The sequence below is a fragment of the Exserohilum turcica genome, assembly GCF_000359705.1.
Source record: "Exserohilum turcica Et28A unplaced genomic scaffold SETTUscaffold_7, whole genome shotgun sequence".
In the NCBI taxonomy this organism is placed as follows: domain Eukaryota; kingdom Fungi; phylum Ascomycota; class Dothideomycetes; order Pleosporales; family Pleosporaceae; genus Exserohilum; species Exserohilum turcicum.
In genome coordinates, this window is record NW_007360288.1 from 1,228,611 (window position 1) to 1,250,959 (window position 22,349).

Here is a 22,349-nt window from a genome sequence, read left to right on the forward strand (position 1 = left end):
GCACATTTGTAATTGCAGCCAATCACGGGCTGGCACGACATAAATGCAGCTGCGCCGGGCACATGGGCTTAGTATGCAAAATCGAGTGGACGAGCAGCCTGCCCATCGCATGTATATCCCCGCACATAGCATAGCCCATGCGCCTAATGCTGCTTCTGCGGTTCCCCCTCCCTCGCTCCTCATCCCACTCGCCTGCATATGCGAGTGTGTGTCTCGCCTTTTGCTGTTCAAGTCAGCACCATTCGACGACAATGGCTGAGAGGGGAACGTCGCAAATAGGGGACCCGGCTAGTGGCTTGGACGACGGGAGCTAGCGACGCCACACAAGGACGCACAGGCCCGCCGCCAGTGCTTCGACGCTTTGTATCCACGGGTCGGGCTAATAATAATAATAATAATGTCTGCTTGTAGCTGTGCATGTGCCTATGTAGTTTGGTGCTGCTCTGGGCCTTTGAATCATGCCACATATCGAAAACACCACTCAAAAAAAGGAGACACGTTCGCGCTCCGTGTGTGTGTGAATCCCAACTGTCTTTTCTTTTGATTGATTGATTTTCGTAAACATGCAAATTACCGTTGTACGCAGGGGCCCTGAGTATCGTATAAAAAAAACTTGCCCCCACCCCACCGTCAAAGCAGCAGCAGCAGATCTTCGGTCGGTTGGGTCAGGTCAGCTAGAACAAAGACGATCATTCCCCGCCCCAAACAAAAAAAAAGTCCATGGGCTCGGTGAAAATCCCCCTCTCCAAGCGAAATATCTACTTACTATATACATGGCCTAGACTTTTCGAATCATGAACATGCGAGTCACAAACGGGCTTTTCCGCCGCGTGCCATGGCCACTCTTGCCATCTGCAGCCGCAGCCGCAGTCTCCTCATCCTCTCCAATCTTCCACGTTCGCACCACCCACAGGCACACGGCTGCACCAATGTACATGCACCCCGTGAAGATGATGGCGCCCGTGTACGAGCCGCCGTTGAACGCGACGATTTCAAGACCAATGGCCTCCGAGACTGTCGTGGCTGTCAGTCAACTGCCAACCATCCGCATAACCCCATGGAGAAAACAAAAGGGCAAAATCAAAACTCACAAGTCGTAGGCAGCACAAGCACCAACCACGTGATACTCAGCGCGCTCGGCAAATCCTGCAGCCCCATAACCTCGGTCGTGACAGGCGCAGCCGTCGCCCAATACGTGCCTGCAACCATGCCGCCGATGAGGCTAAAAAACACCAGCACGCCAAAGCTCTTTGCAAACATCCACACGACGAGGCAAAACAGGCCACTCAGAAACGTCATGCTAGCCGCCATGTTGATTCTGCCGATGGAGTCTGAGAAATAGCCTATGGGCGGTCTTCCAATCGCCTGCCCGAGATTCAGCGTCGCCCCAATGATGCTGCCCTGCTGCGCCGACAAGCCAATTGTGCGAGCGTAGTTCGGCAGCGAGAACAGCAGCACCACGTATCCGAGCATAGACAGGAACCCAAACGCCAGCAGCCCCAGGAACTGGCGCTGGCGGAAGAAGCGATATTCAAAGCCCAGCTGGCTGCTTCCAATCTGCTTGTTGCGGTCGCGGATCAGCAGCGCACACACCGTGTTTGCGAAAAACGCAATCACAGCCAGCGTGCGAAACGCCCACGACAGCCCGATGTTGCGGATCATGGCCTGCGCAGAGAGCGAGTAGATGAGGCCGCCGAGGCCAGACCCCGCGGCACAGCACCCATTGGCGAGAGACCGCCGTGTGCTGAACCACTGTGCGGCAATGCCGACGGAGCCCACAAACAGGAAGCCCATGCCCCAGCCAAAGCAGATGCCCTGGCTGAGAAATAGGTGCCAGATCTGCGAGGCGAAACTCGCGCCGACAAAGGATATCGTTTCCAGTGCTATACCGATGAAGAGCGTTGTCCGCGTGCCAAAGCACCGTGTTGTCAGCGTTGCTATCGGCGACACAATGAGCGCCTGTGATATCGATAGCCCGCCGATGAATGCGTACTGCAGAGGCGTTGCGCCGGCGAAGGCGTTGTTGGAAAGGTAGTATGCGAGGAAGACTCCGTATGCTGAGTTTAATCCCCACGTGTGTCCGTTGATAGTGGCTACGGCTGCTACACATACCCAGCCATAGCCTCCATTCGGCGCCACGTCGAGGTTCCTCTTGTCCTCTTGTTTCCCTTGCTCCTGCACAGCTCCATTGACTCGTGTGTGGTCCTTGTCGTCGAAAATGCCCTCTCCCCTGTCTGCACGTTGCTCCGCTTCCACAGCGTGACACAGCTCCGAGCCACTCCTACTCTTTTCCGACATCTCTTCCCCGTCTTTCTTGATAGAAACAGCTGAAGTCACCACCATAACCCCTCGTGTCGTTTACCTTTTTGCCTCCCTCTCCGGAAATAAATATCCCGTCACCGTGGAAATAGAAACCCGTCGTTAGTCACTACTGACGTCAAGCCCAATGGCGATAAGTGAGCAAATTCGATCAGAGTGTGCTGTGTCAACGTCTAAGACACCACGAGAACCATGATGAGAAAAGTAGAGCCGTCATGGCAAGGGAACAAAAAAGGGAAGCCGAGAGTCATAAAAAGGCGGTTCCTGCGGTGGGGAAAGCACCGAAGTGGAGATGCACTTCGCACGCCCTTGGCCGGGAATAACCAACGCTGTTTCTCTATACGTATTGGATCCATTGACGCCCTTGACGCACCATGCTGCTTTCGGTTAATGCCTGGCGGGCCAGTCCTAACAGAGACACCATGCCGAGGGCCACTGTGGTAGGCTAACTTCCAGCAAGCTTTCAAGAGAAAACTCCGAATACTTCAATTTATTGTATGTGTTTCTGTGGACTATACAAAGGAAAGAAAAGAGCGTTCAACGCTGTGCCATCAGTCTAAGCCAAGAGGTATCATTGTTCACCAGCGCCTTTCTCGGCACGTCTATCTCACCTCACACGGACCTGTGAATATGTGCAGGCCTTGAGTCGCCTGAAAATTCATGGGTGTTTCCATGTCCATCTCGTCTGCCTCACTCGTGTGCAGACTTTCGTACCCTGAAGGTGATGAGACTGACAGCCACGGGTTCGGCTCAGTGATAAAGTCATCCAGTTGGTCATAGCTGTGTTCTGATGGTGTCGCAAAGCCTTCCGACTCGGTAGCCGAGGGCGAGAGCATGTTGGTCCAATCGATGTCTGGCTGCACATACTGGCGGTCGGTGACGGGCTTTGCGTAGAACGAACATTCCGAAGGTGTCTTGCTTGGTGCAAAGGGGAACATTAGCGCAATGTCCGTACCGACAGACGAGTCGAAATTCTCATCTTCGTGTACTACACCGCGCGTGATCCCAAAGTCATTGCATATCGACTCCACTGTTTGCGCATCACAACCAGGGAAATGGACCTTCAATGTCGAGTCCTCGTACGAAATAGGCAAGTCTCCCAACGCTGCTAGCCGTTGCAAGTCTTTCAAAACTGCAGCCAGCTCCAAAACTGCGCGTGAAAAGTCAACCGAGAGGTTTTTCAACAGACCCTCGCTGTTCAAGGTCTCCTTCTCCTGCGCGAAAGAAGCAAAGCCCTTCACAGCCTTGAGGGGAGTAAGAGCGGTGACGGTGGGGTTAATGTTGAAACTAATCGAAGAACCAGCACTGGCCGTGGGGACCTTGTTCAGGGTGCGGTTGACTTGATCCTGGAGTGCTGAGACGGCCTTGAAGCGCTTCTCGCCGTTGTGTGGGTTGACGCCGTCGAACTGGGCCTTTTGCCCACCGAGAAGGAAGGCTCGCACAGCTTGAGAGACATTGTTGATGACCTGAGCAGGTGCAGCAGGGCCATGCGAGAAGTACCGCGCGCCTCCGGTCCGGCCAGAGCCCCACCCATAACCTCCTGCAGTTCGCCCAAGTGTGCCACCAGTGAGGTTGGGGCGAAGAGTCGACGCAAAGGGCGCGCGACCAGCCTGTGAGTTGACGATGCTTCCGATGCGAGACTTGGGAAACGAGGCCTTGTCATACTTCACGCCCGAGTTGCGAGCAGCAGAAGTAGTGAAGCGTCGAACGGCAGCGCTGATCTGACTGTGGGTGGTATACCATCGGCCCTTGCTCTGTTTCAGATAGGCGATGCGATGGAGAGGATGCTTTGGCGCATTTCGGGCGAGAATAGGCTGGAGAACTGCATCCGCAGGTCGTGCAGATTCCGGGAGTTGTTTCTGTACAAGCTTCGCAGCATGTTTCCAGGCGGCCCTGTACCTGTTAGCATGTTGCTGCCTAGCAAAGGGGGGACAAACTCACTTGAACGCTTTCGCGTTCTTGACCACCAGTCTATGAAGGTGCACCGCGGCCGGTGCCATCATAAGTTTGTGTTGCCAGGAGAGGAGAGAGAGTGTGTGTGGAAAGAGTCTAGGACCTGGAGTGTGGGGAAGACGACGTTAATGAGGCGCAGGGCAATGTCGCCACCGCGGTCGGGGCTGGTGGTCTGGGGGCGCCGACCAATGACGCCGATCACATGCCAAGTCACTTACCGACCTGCATTTTCCCAGTACGCGTAGCCCAGTAGTTCCAGTAGCGTTCTGTAGACAGTGTTAGTCGCCGTGGTGCGTCATCCAACGGCGTAGTTTTGTGTACTAGCAGTAGCTATAGTGATAGTGCTTCTCATCTCACATCCGATGAGCCTCAGTGAGTCATGGGGCTAGTTCAGCTTCCGCAATGGAACTCCGAGTATCCTAGTCACGGGCGAAAAACAACAGGTACTAAGAGTGAATATTTCGGCTCTATCGAGTCCTAAATTCTCATGTTTTTGCATTCGCGGTTTTCTCTGGTTATATCTGCATGTAAGACATAAACCCAAACAAGTTCTTCCATTCTCGTACTTTTACAACGCAGAAGCCCACTCGCACGGGCCTTGCTGACTGTCTTTTTTTTTTAATATAATCTGCTGTAGGGAGTGATCAAGGCCAGTACCCCACATCCGCACGTGAAGAAACGAAGATTGAATGCCGCTATGTCGGAGGGGAGACACCTGCCTTTTGGGGTTCGTATGCGGGGCGGATGGAATGCAAGAAAAACAGCAACATGGTACGCCAGCTTGCAAATACTATAGAAACCTGCACAAAGCCCGAAGATCCAGGAGAAGAGGGCAATCAGATCCTTTCAAGGGTATTTCGTATCGTGTTGGAATATAATCGTGTGAACATTAAGGAAAGCCAAAAAATTGTGTGCAAAAGGTCTATCGGAAATGTGTGACGGACCGCCGACCGAATCAAAACGCCAGAACATAAACTTTTGTTGATGTATAGACAACCCGGGGACTCGCAAGGAAAATGGAAGCAACAAGACCGCAGCTTGTAGAAAGAGCGTGGAGAGAGAGAGACATTGACCCTTGCCAGTACCGCATGGCCACATGGTAGCCATAAGACACAACCAGTCAATCATGATGTGAATAGAGCCAAGGTCTCCGCATCAAGCAAGTCGCTGATGCGCTTCCAACTCTCAGGGTTGATGCCACCACTGCGAACGGCCGATTGCAACTGGCCAAAAGCACGACACCCGTCCTCGGTCTTGATCAATTCAACGAAGTCAGAAGCGACCCGCCACCGGATTGCTCCCTGTGGCGACAGTAAAGACTTGCCGTAAAATTTAATTAGACTTGAAATGCCAGTGTCCGCGCATCGGTGGGCGGCATCTTCGAAAGCGAAATGACGGAATTCATCGTACATGGATTGATTGAAATTCCGAATCAAGAAATGCGACCAAAACTGATAAAGAACGTTCATGTCGTAAGGGGTTACGCCATAGGCGGCGTTCGAGCGCTGTTGGAGAGCTTTTGACCGTAGATGATGATACGACTCATGCGAAGAATCAGAAGGAATGGAATGGACTGGACGGTCCTGGTCCTTGACCCAGTAAAGGCGAACAGGAGGGGAAGTCGACCGTTGAGGGGGCTCTGCTAAGCCACTACTCTGGGTATTAGCTCGGATGCCAGGCACAGTCTTGTATGGGGTCCCTCGATGGTTGGCAGCAGTTGGCGTGCTGAGTGACGCTAAAGGCTGCGGGCGCATGCCGACACACGTGCTGCGGGAAAGCTTGAGCACCGACTTACCCGTTGGGAGAGCTAGTGCCGTTGGTTTTCAATTGACATGAGGTCGACCTCTCCAGTTCATCCGACATACCACGGTTACTATCGATGGATCCATTAGAAAATGTTCGTGGAAAAGAAGAAGAAGAAGAAGAAGACGACGTTTTTTGCGATCGGCCTTGCTTGCGAACAATGATTGTCAAGCTGCCGAGTTGCAAGTCAGAAAATGAATCAGGTTCTCCACTCACAGCCTTTGTTGAGGTCTCGACTGCGTGACCGTTGGGAATGGCCATACCATTCGCCTCTTCAGCAGGTGTACCATTCACTACGCTCTCTGTCGGCGCCAGCCCACCGTCTAGAGCCACGGGATGAAATCCATTCATCTGAGCATACGCTCCATCGGTTCCATAGGGGCTCATGGGGAAGCCAGGCGACATTGCCGGCCACTGAGGGAGATTTGCAGGATCGAAGCCTGCCGGATGGGTAATCTGAGGCTGGTTGAGCTCCTTGGGGCCGTCGTTTTGTGCCGAGGGGTCGCGCTCTGCCATATCAAGCACCCACTGTTCCCAGCCGTCCTTGCGGCGTAGCCGTTCCTGGCCGTTCTCGCCCGTACGATACTCAATGGCCTTGGACTGCTGGCAGACGAGCCTAATCATATCGAGATCGGGTGACAGGTGCTTGATCCGGTTGAAACCAGCGATGAACTCGAGCGAAACGAATCCCTGCGAGTCCATGTGGCGACGCAGATACATGTCCTTGAGTAAGTTGTCGACGGAAAAGTAGTACTCACTGATACTGTGTTAGCACGTGGCGATTGGTTGGTTGGCGTGAGGGCAGAAGGCTTACACTTGGGTAGTGAGTATGGTGAAAAGGTACGACTGGTCGAATCCGTATGGGCTGAATGGCGCAGTAGCACTCATCGGCTGGACCATGCCGTAGGGATACATGTCGTGGGATGTCTGCAGAGGAGTAGCTGGGAATCCATTCTGGTACGACTGGTACCGGTAGGGGTCGGTGGTCAGAGACTGAGACCGATGGCTGTTGCGACCGTATTTGCCCTGGGAAGCCGGGAAGAAGCTGTTGCTCTCAGGAACAAAAGTCGTCGGCGATCGCGGGCCTAGGGGGAAGTTTGTCGAAGAAGTGCTATTGACGAAGTGGTGGCCACTTGCATAGTTGCCACGAGCACCACGGCCACCTCCACGGCCGCGTTCACGGCCACTGGAAAACGAACTGAAACGCTTCGAGTGACCGTGTGGGCCGTCCTGGTGCGGTGCACGGCGCTCACCATCTGCGGAAGCATCTGCCTGCGTTCCAGCAGGAGCCCAGGTGTTATCCTTGGTGGGTGACGACGCACCGTCTCTCCTTCGCTCTCCAGCGCCGTGAAAGTCGCCGCGGCGGCCCTTGTGGGGCTTGTTGGGGAATTGACGGGGGTAGGCGCCATTTTGATGCGGTGCCTGCGATGGTGCTGACGAGCCCTTGGTGTTGGCTTCAGACTCGGAGGGTCCGTGGCCATTCGTCTTTGCAGCGCCATCTCCGTTGGTCGTGGCAGCCTGGTTCTTCAGCGTGGGAGACGCGGCACCGCCTGAGCGCTTTGTCTTGCCAGAAGCATCTTGTGCAGCGGCCCTCGCGTGTTCACCATTTGGTGCCGACCCGTCCTTGTCAGGCTGCTCGGCGCTGTTGCTGAAGCCAGCAGACCTGCCACCAGTCTGCGCTCCGCCACGTCCTCCAGGTCTGCCGCCTCTCCTTGCATTTGCAGCATGAGGCAAAGGCGTGTTGAACACGACAGACGGTGTGTATGGGATTTTCACCCACTCCTGCTTGCTGGTAGGAGCACCATCCTTGCGCTCCTTCTCGACCTTTTCACCCTTTTCCTGGGCCTTTTTGCGATCCTCATCGACGGCGGTATCAGGGGTTGGCCATGCCTCCTGATCACGGTTCGGCGGCGGGGGAAGCACGCCCGATGATGATTTTGTATCCTTGTCGGAAAACCTGCCCTTGGCACCATTTCTGACATCGACGTCACCCTTTGCATCTCTTCGGCCTGGGGCGCCTTCGCCACGGTGCTTGCCTCTGCTCTCACCGTTGACGGGCTTTTCTTGGGGCGCGGAGTCTCCCTTTTTCGCAGAGACTCCGTTGGGCGCTTGCGAGACTCCGTTGGAGGTAGCTGAAGGAGCAGCCTTGTGCACCTTTGACTTCATCTCGTCAGCCCGCAGCTTCCATGGGTTGACGGTCGGCACGGGCGCCTCATGAAGGGCCTTTGCGACTGCGTTCTTGCCCTTTTTGACCTTCTCGGACGTCTTTTCAACCGGCTCGACCGACTTGTCGACGGAAGTAGAGGCCTGAGACTTGTTGTCCCAAGTGGTTGACTCGGAGGCAGTGTTTGGCACTGACGATACGTCGTCGTCCTTGGTCACCGTCGACGAGGACGAGGCTCCGAGATCGGGCGAAGACACGTTGGAGGCATCTGCTGGCTGTGAGGGTTTGGCTGGGCTGGAAGCGGGTTGCTCTGTGCGTGCCTCGCGGGCTACGGCGGGCTGGTCAGGACGCGATTCCGTCTCGACATCCTCGGCCCAGTTGGCTGGCGAAGCATTGGCGCCGGGGCCAGCGGCCGTGTTTGCGTCCTTGGCTGGAGTAGCGGTGCCGGAAGTCGGCTTGCTTGCACTGGTCGGTGTGGAAATGCCCTTTGCGGCTTGCGCATATGAAAACGTTGAAGCCATTGCGACTGCGGTATCTGGGTCTCGACTCAGGTCCGACGAGCAAGACGAGAGTGAGCGCTTAGGATCCCCGGTGGGAGCGCTGCAGCAAACGAAGCAGCAGGTGTAGGTGCTGGTATGTCCGGAGAGGTGTGTCTTGACCTCCCCGCACGCAACTCTTTTTCGCTGCTACCAGGACGGGGGCGGGCAACGGAAGAAAGGTGGAGAGGCAGTAGTGCTGCCGTCGGGGGGCAGAGGGTTATATGTCGCTGTGGGCGTTGGCTCGTAACCGAGGCGATCACACAGGCTGTGTGGAGACAGTGAATGCTTCCGAGCACGCGTGTATGGACGGACTGCAACAATTGGCGTTAGCGCCGCGCCCGCCCTCTCTTCTTCTACCTCGCTCCGCCCGACTCACCCTCTCCTCGCCTCCGCATCCCACGCCCCTCCTCTGCCGCCACTACTCCTACTCCTACTCCTGCTACTACTACTACTTCTTCTTCTACTTCTTCTTTTCTTCTTCGCCTCCTCCTCCTCCTCCGCCTTCTGCCTGCCCCCCTCCAACTCGGCCCCCCCACCATCACCATCACCATCACCACCACCACCACCACAGTCAGCCAGACCCGTCTGTCCAGACTCGTTGCAGAGGTTAGTTTTGCGCACGTTACTAGCACCCTCCGCCGCACGCCTGCGTGCTTGCTGCCTGCCTTGTCCGCGCCCGCCGCCCATTTGCCAGCCCCGCGCGCACTGTTTTTTTCTTTTCTGCTGCCCGTCCCTTCCTCCGCCTGGTCCCTGGCCTTGCGCCCAGCAGCCGCCCGCGCAGTCATCATTACTCCCGCCCTGCCGTGCGCTTCCAGGCACCCCCCCCCCCGCCCACGACGCCCGCCGCACGCACACGCCCGGAATATCGCTGCCCAAATCCGCTGCTCGCTCGGCATTTATCTCTGCCACACGCCACCTGCGGGGCGCGCCAATTCCAGCAAAAAATATTCACAGGCAGACGAGGTCCACGGGCTCCAGGCACACGAGGGTCGATGGCACAGGCACAGGCACAGGCACGGGCGGGCGAGGCTGACGAGCGTGAGGGAGCGAGGGCGCAACGACGGCGAGGGCGAGGGCGAGGGCGCGGGCGCGGGCTGAGGCGGCGTCTGAGGATTCTCAGTCAAGGCAGACGGGGCGCCGGTGGACAAAATTGCCAGTCGTGTGTGCGGGCGGAGCTTGCGCAGGTGCGACGAGGGCGGGCGGGCGTGCGGGCGTGCGGGCGTCACTGTGAAGCGCGAATTTTTCTTGGTCAAGGTGGTGCTCTAAAAAGAGCGCCCGACAGCCCACGCACGCTACTCGGCCTGCCAGCGACATGGATAATGCTGCTGCTGCTGCTACATGTGCGCACACATACAGCACAGGCACACATGCGCTGCATGCCTGGGCCGGGCCCTCGCTGCATGTGCTGGTGCTGGTGCTGGTGCTGGTGCTGTCCCAGTGCGTGCAAGCAAGCAATTTCTCCCACGGGAGGTTGACGCGCCTGCGACACGCCAATGACGCCTCGCGAGCCACTCAGCCCCTCACCTGCTGCCTCACCCTCGCCATCATATCAAGGCCATCCACAGCCTGCGCTGCATCCATACACACACACATGCGGCCACAACCACCCATCCGCCTCGTGCCACGCCGCTCGGTGAGAGCCTCTCCGACTCGTTCCTGGCTGCTCCTCTCTGGCGGCCACCACCGTGCCGGCACCGCGAGCGGGCGCCATCTATCGATCCTTGTGCCATGCGGAAAAACGGAATCGCGCCATGGACCTCCCGAGTCCTGCCGAGAGAACCACCACCGCCCAAGGCCGTATTGTCTGTCTGGAATATACACGCCGCCGTGTCGTCGTCCCTCGTGCCCGAGCACACTTTTGCGCTGCCCGCCTGTCTGCCTGCCTATTCTGCATGGCGCTGCCGACCTCGACGCCTACTAGGTCCCAACCGTCACCCCCTCCGCCCCACCATGTCTCTCTCCCTCTCTCTCACACACACAACTAAAAACACCCGCCGAAGCCAACACACGCGTTCGTACTAGCGCCTCTGGTAAGCTGCAAAGGCTCACCTCACCTGCCTGTCATCAGCACTACCACCACAGACCCGTGCCGTTGAATCCTTTCCTTGCGCCCACGCAATCCCATCCGGTCCTGCCGCTCCCCCATTTTAGCTCCCCGCCAGCCATGCTGCTCGACTGTGCCAGGCACTCCTCCACGTACTTGCGTAGGTTGTGTCTATCCAAAAATAGCCCGAACCCTCCTTGCCCCAACAGCGGTGGAAAAAAAAAAGCAAAAACAGTCACCGAATACCGTCTGCCCATCCACGCTGTCTCCGCAATAACCAAGTGCCGCGTATCCACACGAAATGCAATCACAATTGTCCCTTTTCCCGGAACTGCCTCGCCCCGTCCCGCCGCTCCTGGTGCCCCGGGGACGCGCATACATACATCTAAAATAGGCATGCTGTAAGCACACACGCACACACACGCTCACACCCACAGGCACAGAACCGCATGGCATCCATACCACCCGACGTGTGCGCATGCGTGCCTTGGCTCGATAGTGCCTAATCTCAGCGCCGCTTGTAACATTAAAGTGGCGTCAAAAAAAACCCGGGACGTGTGGTTGCTAATTAACCAGGGTTGTTGCTTTATAGATTGTCCCTGAAGATTCAGGTACGCGTCTCTTAGTGCAGCTGATCATCGGATACAACACCACATGCTCTTTGCTTATGAAGTACTCTGGCCAAATGAGAGCACCGGCGTTTTTGGCTAATTGCTTCATGTTGATTAAAGTATGAATTCATACGACTGCTGTATCAGAGCGGCGTACGCGAAATAACACAGTACACACATCTCATCCAATCGTCATCCTTCACCTGTGCGCTTGGCGTCGACTATACTCAGCCATGGAAGCCAGAGTCCGCCAACACCCCAAGTGCATGGCAGCAGCAATTTGCCGCCGTGGCTCCAACCCATCACTCCATGCCCTCGGGCCACCGCCACCTCTCCAGCTTCATCCTCGCCTTCTCCTCACTATTGGCCCACCACCAGATAGTCCACTGGGTTCCAGTCCACTGCATGCGGAATGCCACCCTGATGTCTTCCAAGCCTTCCCTGTCCGATTCATACCTTTCAAACTCCACCAGCGCTTGATCGATAAAAAAATACTTTGCGTAGTCGGTCATGGTCAGGAGAAAGTAATCAGGAAGCTGCTGGTAAACCCGCAGCTCACTCATGCAGTACCTGCTCTGGTGGAAAGAAGCTTGATCCATGGCTCGGAGCTGCGAAAGCGAAACTTGGAGCAGCAGCCGCTTCTGGCCGTTGTCCCAGAGTCGGATGTTGGGTGGAACCTGGCTGGGTAACGGGGTGCGCCATCTCTCGCTCGACGCGGGCATCGTCATTCGCGGGTAAGGCGGCTTGCGGCTGAGCTTGGAGCGTACCGCGAGGTCGATCAAGTCTGGCGGCTGCAAGTAGACCTGCCCTGCCATGAGGCAGACCTGGAACATCCGGTGACAATGGCCATTGCCATTATCAAAGTCCGAGTCGAATGTCAATGGCAGCTTCGACGACTCTTGGTCGGCCAAGAAGCTGATATGCAGTGGGAGCAAATGGTGGTACATGAAGCTGAAAACGGCACCCTGATCCAGCCTATCAAGTACGGGAGTCTTTTGATGCAGTGCAATCTCCGCCTTGCAGTACTCCAGAATGCGGAGCAGCACGTTGAATCCCGTCGGCTGAGCAAACCAGATCATGGCCCAGCGGATTTCCGTGTAGAGCCACACACACACGACAGCTGCGTGGAACCGCCCTCTCTGCTCTGCGTTCAACCGATTGTAGTGCTGGGTATGCGGAGTATCCGGACATCGCCTTGGTAGCCGTGTGTCCTGCCCCGGCTCACTGCGTGCAACGAGCGTATGGTATTTGTTGGCGAGCGTCTGCGCATTCAACGTATCTTCCACACACAGGTAATCCCCTGCCTCCAGCTGCCGCGCCAACCACATGTCCTCAAGCACACGCAGACCCTGATACCGTGCCAGAATCTCGCATATTGTTCTGTCTGACCAGCCGTGTAGTCGACGGTTTGCGCCCACAGCCTGCGCCAGTGTAGCTTCCCACACATTCACGTGCACCGCTGAAGGCTGGGAGACCGGTAGCCAGGTTCTGTGTTGCGTGACGTGCGTGACAATCCTCTGGTGGAAATCCAGCATCTTGCACAGCTGGTAGTCGTATCGGTGCTGCGGCGAGAAGTGGATAATGGACCGCATGATATCGAGATAGATGCGCCGCCGAGAAATGACATGGTGGGTCTTCTTGCAAGCCCGCGCCAAGTGGTGGACGTCGTCGATGCTCCCAAGGGCGTGGTATATTTGCTCCAAGAGTTCAATAGGTAGATCCGTTAGGACGGCCATGGCAATGAGTGGCGAGGACGCAGTCCCGAGAACACGTTGGAAGAGGAGGTCCAGTCAGTGCAGCCGTCCTGTCCTGCTTCCACGGCACTATTTTAGATGCTTTATATTTCTTGGAACGGGCGCTCCGTAATCAATGTGCAAAGACTGTATTGCGTGATGTAAGACAGGGTAACAATATATCTCGTCGTCGTTGGCCGTCGTCTCAGACGGCTACTTGGTGTGTAGTGGTGGAATGCACTGGGCGCTGCTCCAAAAGGGTTCCCCCATACAACAGAAAGGCGACGGCCAGGTACGATGGACTACAGAGGGCTGTTACCGGTTTGTTGTGCACGAGGCAAGGCATTTGGCTGGCGCAAGGCTGGTCCTTCTGGCGAACTGACTGCCTAGTCATGTGCTGCTAGCTGTGGTGGTTCAGGGCCTTGTCCATAGAGCCTGGCCAAAGTTGGAGCGGTTCCATTGGATGCCGAATCTGGGATAGAAAAGCCATGAGCCATGCTCGAGCACCATAGGCCGCCCTTTCAACGTGCAATGAGGGAGGGGAGGCTCCCTCCCCCAAGACGCGTCGTTGCGGAGGGTGAAGCTGCAACGGCTCCGATTGGCTGTGTCGCGCCTGGCGCACCTGATTGCTTGGCTTGCCGTTCTCTCACCTCCGCCCTCGCCTCCGCCCCCCGACTCAACCCCACACGTCATACCATCCACCCGGTCGCAACACGCAAGATTGAACCTGCAGCCATGTCCGAAAGCAACTCCCAGCCGCCTGACACCAACATGGAGGTGAACGATGAGCTGGACCGCACCGTCGATGACGAGATCAAGCAGGACGCGACACAACTCGAGGCCGACGCCATGAATCTCGACGGCGCAAACGACGCAGACGCCCCGGCGGTGAATGGCGTCGCAGAATCGGCCGCCAACTTTGAGGCGCGGATACCGGCTAAGAAGGATGCGACGTTGCGCGAGTTCCTGGGCAAGATGGACGAGTACGCGCCCATCGTATGCTCACCCAGCCACCCCCCCTTCGAGTGATAGGGCAGTGTTACTGACTGGGCCGCCAGATCCCCGATGCGGTGACAAACTACTATCTGACGCGCGCCGGCCTGCCACCGCCACCGCAAACATCACAGCATCTTGCGCGCCTCCTGGCGCTTGCGACGCAGAAGTTCATTGCCGACATTGCCGCTGATGCCTACCAGTTCTCCCGCATCCGCTCGTCAAACACTACAAGTAACAACCCTATGGGCGGTGCCGGAGGGCCTCCTGGAGCTGCTGCCCCAGGCGGTGCGCAAGGCGGAAAGGACAGCGGAAGCAAGACCAAGGACTACAATCTTGGCATCCAGCGACCGGGTTATGGTGGTGGCGGCCAGGGTGGCAGCCAGGGACGCACTGTGCTCACCATGGAGGACCTGGGCATGGCCGTCGGCGAGTATGGCGTTAATATTAAACGTGGCGAGTTCTACCGCTAGACGCCGTTTCACCATGTCGCCAGGCCCCACTCGGCTTGACGCTTGCTTCATGAGGATATCTTGGGTTATTTGCTATGACAATGGCATTACAGGCGTTGAATTGGCATCGCAGGCGCAGGGGCTTTTTCACCGGAATCTTTTCGCCCAGCAGAGGGCTCATCGCAATTGTACAATAGCGCAGTACAGAATGGCTTCTAGACCAACCAAAATGATACCCAAACTCCCATAAACATACACATGCGACTTTTGTTTCTTTATTTGTTCTTGGTCTGCTTGTACGTGAACTGCTTCCGTGTTCTAGAGTCGCATTGTCAGCCAAGAGTGCCTTGTGTGTATGTCGCTGTATAGGCCGGGGCTATTGCTCTGGGGAACGTACGGCGCAAATTCTCCCAGTTTGTGTCCTACCATGTCCTCGGTAATGGTGATGTCCAGGTAGCTCTTGCCATTGTGTATCTGGAATTTGAGGCCGACAAAGTTTGGCAGTATCGTCGCCGAGCGGGCTTGTGTCTTAATCGGCGGCACCCGCTCACCCGCCTTCTTCTGCACGATGGGGAGGCTTCCAGGCAATTAGACAGGTTCGTAGAGGGCTTCACCACAGCGGCTTACGGGACGATGTTGGGTCCTAGCGGGAAATTAGCCTCATGCTGTCTTTACATCTGACTTGGCGAATCGGAAAAATACCTTTCCAGATTGACCGGGCGCAGAGCGCGCGTGTGGGCAACATGGCGACGTTGAGCGTGAAGGTTGTGGTCGGCGAACCTTTTCGATTGCTTCCGATGGAGGAGGCTCAACAGGAGCACGTGAGAGCGCGGGGGGACAAACTCGAGCTAACGCCTTGGCCGCCGCCGCAGCGCGTCGCGCAGTGTAGGCATTTGCTGGCGGCAGGCACTACTCATTCTCGTGGAGACTTTTGCCGCATACCAATTGTGCAGCACTCCATTGAGGCCTGTTGAGTTGTTCCTCAGTAGCGAGAGCAACAAGGAAATTCAGGCTGTCCAGCCAAGTACATCGCTTCGCCCGATATGCCACCACGAGCGCGCGGTCCCCAGCGAGGTAAGTATGTGACAGCAACGGGTGGGGGACGACCACGTGCATGTACTAAGAATGGTCTACAGGCGCGGATACAATTCGCATTCTCGTGGCCACGGATAGCCATGTCGGATACAACGAGCGCGATGCGGTGCGAAAAGACGATAGCTGGAGGACCTTCGACGAGGTCATGTGCCTCGCCAAAGAGCACGATGTCGACATGGTGCTGCACGCCGGCGATCTCTTCCACGAGAACAAGCCGTCGCGCAAGTCCATGTTCCAGGTCATGCGGTCGCTGCGCATGAACTGTCTGGGCGAGAAGCCGTGTGAGCTGGAGATGCTGAGCGATGCGAGCGAGAATTTTGGCGGCATGTTCGACCACGTCAATTACGAGGACGAGGATATCAACATTGCGATACCGGTTTTCGCTATCCATGGCAATCACGACGATCCGTCGGGCGAGGGTTCGTATTCTCCGCTTGATCTGCTGCAGGCGTCTGGGTTCGTCAACTACTTTGGGCGCACGCCCGAAGTAGACAAGATAGCCATCAAGCCGGTGCTGCTCCAGAAAGGCGGGACCAAGCTTGCTCTGTATGGACTGAGCAATGTCCGAGACGAGCGGTTATTCCACACCTGGCGGGACGGCAACGTCAAGTTCTTTCAGCCCGGTACGCAAAAGAACGAGTGGTTCAATCTCATGAGCGTCCACCAGAATCACCATGCCCACACGCCGACGAGCTACCTGCCTGAAAACTTTCTTCCAGACTTCATGGATCTTGTTGTGTGGGGTCATGAGCATGAGTGTTTGATCGACCCACGGTACAACCCTGAGATGGGCTTTCATGTTATGCAACCTGGCTCGTCGGTCGCGACGTCTCTGATGCCAGGCGAGGCTGTGCCGAAACATGTATGCATTCTTAGCGTCACCGGCAAGGAGTTTACAACCGAGAACATACGGCTGAAGACTGTACGGCCGTTTATCATGAAAGAGATTGTTTTGGCGGAAGAGCGGGAAATCAAACAAAAGGAACTCTGGCGTATTAGCGATAACCGTGCAAAGATTACTCAGTATCTCAATCGCGTCATTGAAGACCTGATTGACGAGGCGAAACGGGACTGGCTCGAGCTCCAGACAGATCGTGGCGAAGGAGATGATCTCGAAGTCCCGCTGCCATTGGTACGACTGCGCGTCGAGTATACTGCTCCCGCCCCCGGCGAGTTCCATTGCGAGAATCCACAGCGCATCTCGAATCGCTTCATGGGCAAGGTAGCGAATGTCAATGATGTAGTCCAGTTTCATCGGAAGAAAAAACAAACAACCCGAGCTTTGAAGAACAACGCCGACGAGCCAGACGAACAGCTGTTGGCTGAACTATCAATTGACACGATCAAGGTGGACAAACTAGTCAAGGAATTTCTCACCGCGCAGACCTTGACGATCCTGCCGCAGAATTCATTCGGAGACGCCGTATCACAGTTTGTCGACAAAGACGACAAGCACGCCATGGAGACTTTTGTCAAGGAGAGTCTGACAAACCAACTAAAGCATTTGATGGAAGCCAATGAAGTCGAGGAAGAAGAAATCGTCAAGGAGATGACAGAGTACCGCGAGCAGCTTGAAGACTTGTTTGCCTCAGGACAGCTCAAGAGGGTACGCAAGTCCAAGGTCAAGCCCAAGCCGGATGGCTGGGATAGTGATTTCGAGGGCCCTTGGGTTGACCAACCCGGTGCTCTCATTCGCTCCGATGACGAGCAAGAGAAGGACGAGGACGAGAATCTTGCTTCTATCCCTACCAAGAAGGCTGCCGCACGTGGCCGTGGCAAGGCGACTGGTACAACTCGGCAAACAGCTGCAGCTCCGAAGAAGGCTGCGCCAGCAGCAAAGAGCAGTCGAGGCAAGAAGAAGGTAGTAGAGGAAGAAGAGGAAGAGGACGACGACAATGACGTTATAATGATTGATGACGACGACGATGAAGACAGCGCAGAAGACCTATTCGTAGCATCCCAAAAGAAGGCGCCTGCAAAGAAACCAGCTGCGAGGACCACGAAAGCACCCGCACGTGCAAAGTCGCCAGTCAAGAAGACAACAACTACTACCACGCGAGCGAAAGCGCCGGCGACACAGACAAAGTTGAACTTTTCCCAGGCGTCGACACCGCGCAGCCAGCCAACGCGACCGGCTGCGTCGCGCGGAAAACATGTTGCACAGGAGCCTGTAAGTAACATCATGTCAAGGAAGATGATGTGCATGCATGCTAATCATTGTCCACAGAGCGATGACGAGATCGAGTCTGATGATGCGTTTGAAGCAGCGCCTCCTTCAAGTGCCCGTCCTACGCGCAGGAGGTAGGTTATTGTTATTTGTGTCAGGGTGGTATAGTAAGGGTAATCGAGGGAGTGTGCGGGAAAATAGTGGTCTCTGTAGGCCGGTGTGCCATATGGAGCGCTCCACATACAACATAGCGAAGGCGTTTGGGAGTTACTGATGAGGATATTACATCTAGCTTGTGGACACGATAGGCGGATGAGCAGTGTGGAACTTATAGTATGTGTTTCTGAATTGTAATATCTCGTGGCTCTATCCTCGCACAGTATCATGATTGGGCCATGTACCGCCTCAACGTTCTTGCTCACATGCGGTCTGCATCTCGACCGTTCTTTCCTCACCTACCACAGGGTAGCCGCGCTCAAACCATCCCCACTTCTCCACACCCCCAGATCTCCTTCGTAGAGCCCTCCTAGATCGGCGCCCATCACATCTTTCCTCATCCGCAAGACCCCTGACTGTCCCGTCTATGGGGAGTCGCGGCAGGGCAAAAGGCTATAACAACAGGCTCTTCGACGCTCTCTCTCTTCCGTTTTCCTTCACTACCAACACACAAACACACACTCATTTTGGTTCCATCTTCTTGTTCCGCCTTCGTTCTTCTTTCACATTGCTGCGCGCCCCCGGGCTTTTTGGATAGCTTGTCGCTCGCTTGTTGTTCACGTTGCGCTTCATCGATCTGCTTTGAGGTACGTCGAGGCTGCCTCTACCACACTGGCACATGTACAGTGCACTGTGAGACACGGCCATGAGGAATGCTAATACAGCAAGGATATTCGCATCACACCATCTCAGCCCTCTTCGCCTGTCTCGCTCGACATCTCATTGGCCCTACAGCCTCGACGGCTCAATCAGGTCGGCGGCTCGTTGCTTCGGGTACCTAACTGGGGTGTCCAACTACGATAATGTCGCTTGCATACAAAGTAGACGAGCTCCTTGCTCTGCGCGATTCGGTGTCGGAATCAGCCGTGTCGATTGAGAAGTTCCCGGACGAGGATGTCATCAGAGGTCGGTGATGACCATACCCTTCTTCACCCTTCACCCTTCACTGTTCATACGTCCCCACTTGAAAACTTGGTCTACGATGGAGACCCACGCCGCCTTGGTCTCTCTACTCCTGCATCATCACTTCGTCCCGTCGTATCTTATTGGGCCAGCGTTCACTGTCCCCACCTCTTCGATTGTCACACATGTGGAGTATTCACTAACTCCCTTTCCCCTCTGATTAGAACACGTCTTGCGTCCATCGGTATCTGCAGCTGCGAACCTCAACAGCAGATCTTCGAACAAGAGCCTTAAAGTTCCCGCCGCCACAGCACCCGTTCCCCTCGGACCTCAGAAACGACCGTCGCCTACACCATCGTTCAAGCGAGGAAAAGCCGAGAAACTCCTCAAGGAGCACGGCAGCCCACCAGGTTTGCGAGTAACTGCAGGTGGCCGCATAGTTCCCAGCGACCTTCCACCGCTTGGTACGTCCCGATACGGCGATACGACTTACAGACCACAGCAACCGTTGCGGGTCGCCCCAGGCAACGTCATGGCAATGCCGCCTCACTCAAACGCCAGCGACACTGCTAGGATTGAGATTGTCGGTGGCCAGCCCGTGGTTTTCGTTGGCGATCGCATGTTTGCACTTCCAGCTGTCAGCGCGACCAACCCTACACTGCCTCCTGGTGGCCCTGCCGCTATGGATCCGACCACGAAGCGAGCTCCGGACGCATCTGCCTCGACTATGCATGGTGCTCTACCAGGTGCCGCCTTTGGTCCGCCCCGCTCGAGTACTCACACGCCGTTTGCTGGCATGGACATTGCCACACTCAAGACGCAACAGGCTCTGAAGAAGCAGGAGCTTCGCACCGTCGAACAGACTGAAGTATTGCAAGCAAGCCACCAGAGCGAGGCATGGCGAGCGGGCATGATTGAGAAGAAGCGTTGTCTGATTGTTGAGCTGGATGCCCTCAGAAAGCAGATTGCGACACTGGAGGCAGGCGGCACGACAGCGCAGCCCAGCGCATTTCCCAATCCAATTGGTGGACCCGCAGCACCAGGACTTGCATTTGGAGCCCAGAACCAGCAGCCTTTTGCGCCTGCAATGTATCCCTTCGCTGCTGCCAATCAGTATGCACCCATGGGGATGTATCAAGCCCAGCCGCAGCCTTATGGTGGTTTCCCTAGCTTCCCTACGGTAGAGCCAGCACCGTTTGTTCCTAGTTCTACCAACATACAGACGCCGCATTCGCCTCCAGGATCAGCCACTCGCCGCTCTCGCGCCATTGAGATCAAGCCCCCGCCTCCCGAGGACGTCAAGAAGCCATCGGCTCTGAACCCAAAGAGCCCCACATATGAGCCCGCCACCAAGTCCACTGGCATGCAAGGAGCTGTACCGCCTACCCCTTCGCCTGAGAAGTCGTCCCCTTGGCGCGCGCAAGAAGTGTCTGAGGCAAGCAAGCACGATCGCGGAGTGTCATCACAGAAGCATAGCCTGTCGAGCGTTGATACCATGGACTTTTTCCCTACAAACACACATGAGCACTCATCTACCCGGATGGCGCCACAGCTTCAAGAGAACAAAGCGCCGATTGAGCCGGCGGCTGCTCCGTCTACACCAGAGAAGCACTGGCCTGCCAGCCCATGGAACGAAGACCACTCGGGTCGCTCGAGCAAGAATGAGGTGGCGCCCAAGCTCACGTCATGGCCAGAGGCATTTGGCAAACAGCCTTCAACGTCATCGCTACGACCAAGCACTACAAACCAAACCGTCTCAGCAAAAACGGAGCGGAGTTCGATGGTGAGCGCTCTCATGGCGACGTCTGCTTCGAGCAGCAACGCAGCGCCACGAACAAACTCTGACCAAGGCACTGGCACGAACCAGAACTGGTCCCTTTCTGATAAAGCTATCGCGCATGTTCCATCTACGTACCAGGAGGGTTACCAGGCCGGCTACGACCACATTGGCATTCCTGACAGTCCTGAGGTGCTGCAGGGCTACATCCAGGGTCTCTTGCATTTTCTCACGGATGAATCCAAGAAGCGTCAGGCCGAGTATCAGCGCCGTGCCAACTCTAGGGCTCCTTCACTCAGGGGACTAGTTGCGGGATCGCTGCCTCACGACTCTGGCATGGGCATGGGCGTCAATCGTAGCAGCTTGAGCGGAGGCCAGGAGAATATGCGGTTAACAAAGGGCAATGTGACGGATGATAGCCGCCGTGAGTTTGGGCAGGGGGCACAAGCAAACATGCAGGATATACCAAACCAGTACAAGATGGGCGGTGAAGCAGTAGCAGAGTCGCGCCAGCGTGTTAGTTCGGGTGCACAGTACTTCAACTCGCCTGTTCTATTTGCGCACAGGATGGCGTCTGGTCAGCGACAGATTGTGATACCACGGATTGAGGACGAGGCGAGCAAAGGGCATCAGGACAAAGGTATTGGGTTCCGTGGGGCTTCGCACTCCAAGGGTGGAGCATGTCAACAGTCGTTTGGCACTCCGATGCAGAATGGCAGTCACGGCACGCCATTGGCGACGCAACGCTTCTATACGGGGCCGAAGGAGGGCAGCTCGCACGAGCTTGGCGGATGCAATGGGCCGTCTGGCAGGTCTTGTGCTGACGTCGGCCTAACAGGACTGGACGGGGCCATGGACGATCTGGTCGAGATGATAAACGACAGGCACGTTGACGAGGGCCGTACGTGTGTGGTGGCGGAGAATCAGTCGAGCGAGGCGGGCAGTCGGATGGAGTACGAGGAGAGCAATGCATGGTGCTTCAAGTCATCGAGCAACAAGGGCAAGCAGAAGGCAGCGTCATCGCCGAGCAAGACGACGGACATGGAGCGCGAGACTGTGGCATCGTCACGCACAAACACGCCGGGGTCGCCCAAGAAGGCGGGAGAGCATTCGCCGGCCAAAGCGAAGCTGGAGCAGGTGACGAACAAGTTCCGGCGCAACAAGAAGGACGAGGGCCGCACCATGTCTCCTGAGGAGAGGACGCGGCGTTCGGAGAAATGGCGGCAGCGCTTCCAGCAACTCAAGCGCAGCGAGCTCGAGGAGATTGAGGCGCACCGGCGGAACTCGGGCACTTGATTGCCTAGTTTGTTTGTGGTGGAGTGGATATGATATGGACTTTGTTGGAGGCGGCACGCGGGCGTGGATGGAATTCCAGGACCAAGGTCATGGAGGCGGCACGACTCGTTCACAGACGGGCAGTTTTAGTTTGGGGGGGTTTTTTTCTCTTTTGTTTTTGGCGATATGAAACAGCGGATATGACATAATGATAATCAGTGGCAGAGGGCCAGGGGGGGTCGGGGTGGACTTGTATCTCTTTTTTTTGTCTCGGTATTGATTCGGAGGCAGGACGGCGTGAGTAG

At 56.2% G+C, this 22,349-nt stretch overlaps 8 protein-coding genes across 8 annotated transcripts; 3 read left to right on the forward strand and 5 right to left on the reverse strand.

Annotated features, from left to right (window-relative positions):
* Window positions 1-778: 778 nt before the first annotated feature.
* On the reverse strand, window positions 779-2,298 carry SETTUDRAFT_156946 (uncharacterized protein; the record flags this gene model as incomplete). Its single annotated transcript, XM_008032215.1, has 3 exons — window positions 779-1,014; window positions 1,092-2,183; window positions 2,241-2,298. 3 exons carry the CDS (start codon window positions 2,296-2,298, stop codon window positions 779-781), a joined length of 1,386 nt encoding a protein of 461 aa, XP_008030406.1.
* A 294-nt stretch (window positions 2,299-2,592) lies between these two features.
* SETTUDRAFT_122269 (uncharacterized protein) lies at window positions 2,593-4,359 on the reverse strand. The gene is made up of 2 exons (XM_008032216.1): window positions 4,261-4,359; window positions 2,593-4,212 (listed from the first exon to the last, which is right to left on the reverse strand). The coding sequence occupies exons 1-2, from the start codon at window positions 4,320-4,322 to the stop codon at window positions 2,922-2,924; spliced, it is 1,353 nt and encodes a 450-aa protein (XP_008030407.1). The 5' UTR covers window positions 4,323-4,359; the 3' UTR covers window positions 2,593-2,921.
* A 1,801-nt stretch (window positions 4,360-6,160) lies between these two features.
* On the reverse strand, window positions 6,161-9,091 carry SETTUDRAFT_173820 (uncharacterized protein; the record flags this gene model as incomplete). The annotated part of the gene is made up of 3 exons (XM_008032217.1): window positions 6,890-9,091; window positions 6,292-6,832; window positions 6,161-6,247 (listed from the first exon to the last, which is right to left on the reverse strand). The coding sequence occupies exons 1-3, from the start codon at window positions 8,758-8,760 to the stop codon at window positions 6,161-6,163; spliced, it is 2,499 nt and encodes an 832-aa protein (XP_008030408.1). The 5' UTR covers window positions 8,761-9,091.
* Window positions 9,092-11,735: 2,644 nt separating this feature from the next.
* Window positions 11,736-13,169, reverse strand: SETTUDRAFT_97907 (uncharacterized protein; the record flags this gene model as incomplete). Its single annotated transcript, XM_008032218.1, has 1 exon — window positions 11,736-13,169. One exon carries the CDS (start codon window positions 13,167-13,169, stop codon window positions 11,736-11,738), a length of 1,434 nt encoding a protein of 477 aa, XP_008030409.1.
* Window positions 13,170-13,901: 732 nt separating this feature from the next.
* SETTUDRAFT_97365 (uncharacterized protein) lies at window positions 13,902-14,632 on the forward strand (the record flags this gene model as incomplete). Its single annotated transcript, XM_008032219.1, has 2 exons — window positions 13,902-14,162; window positions 14,225-14,632. 2 exons carry the CDS (start codon window positions 13,902-13,904, stop codon window positions 14,630-14,632), a joined length of 669 nt encoding a protein of 222 aa, XP_008030410.1.
* Window positions 14,633-14,886: 254 nt separating this feature from the next.
* Window positions 14,887-15,356, reverse strand: SETTUDRAFT_23336 (uncharacterized protein; the record flags this gene model as incomplete). The annotated part of the gene is made up of 4 exons (XM_008031857.1): window positions 14,887-14,929; window positions 15,009-15,188; window positions 15,239-15,254; window positions 15,314-15,356. 4 exons carry the CDS (start codon window positions 15,354-15,356, stop codon window positions 14,887-14,889), a joined length of 282 nt encoding a protein of 93 aa, XP_008030048.1.
* Window positions 15,357-15,654: 298 nt separating this feature from the next.
* SETTUDRAFT_142054 (uncharacterized protein) lies at window positions 15,655-18,191 on the forward strand (the record flags this gene model as incomplete). Its single annotated transcript, XM_008032220.1, has 3 exons — window positions 15,655-15,685; window positions 15,748-17,876; window positions 17,934-18,191. 3 exons carry the CDS (start codon window positions 15,655-15,657, stop codon window positions 18,009-18,011), a joined length of 2,238 nt encoding a protein of 745 aa, XP_008030411.1. The 3' UTR covers window positions 18,012-18,191.
* Window positions 18,192-18,892: 701 nt separating this feature from the next.
* SETTUDRAFT_34839 (uncharacterized protein) lies at window positions 18,893-22,065 on the forward strand (the record flags this gene model as incomplete). The annotated part of the gene is made up of 2 exons (XM_008031927.1): window positions 18,893-18,995; window positions 19,217-22,065. The coding sequence occupies 2 exons, from the start codon at window positions 18,893-18,895 to the stop codon at window positions 22,063-22,065; spliced, it is 2,952 nt and encodes a 983-aa protein (XP_008030118.1).
* Between the last annotated feature and the right edge of the window lie 284 nt (window positions 22,066-22,349).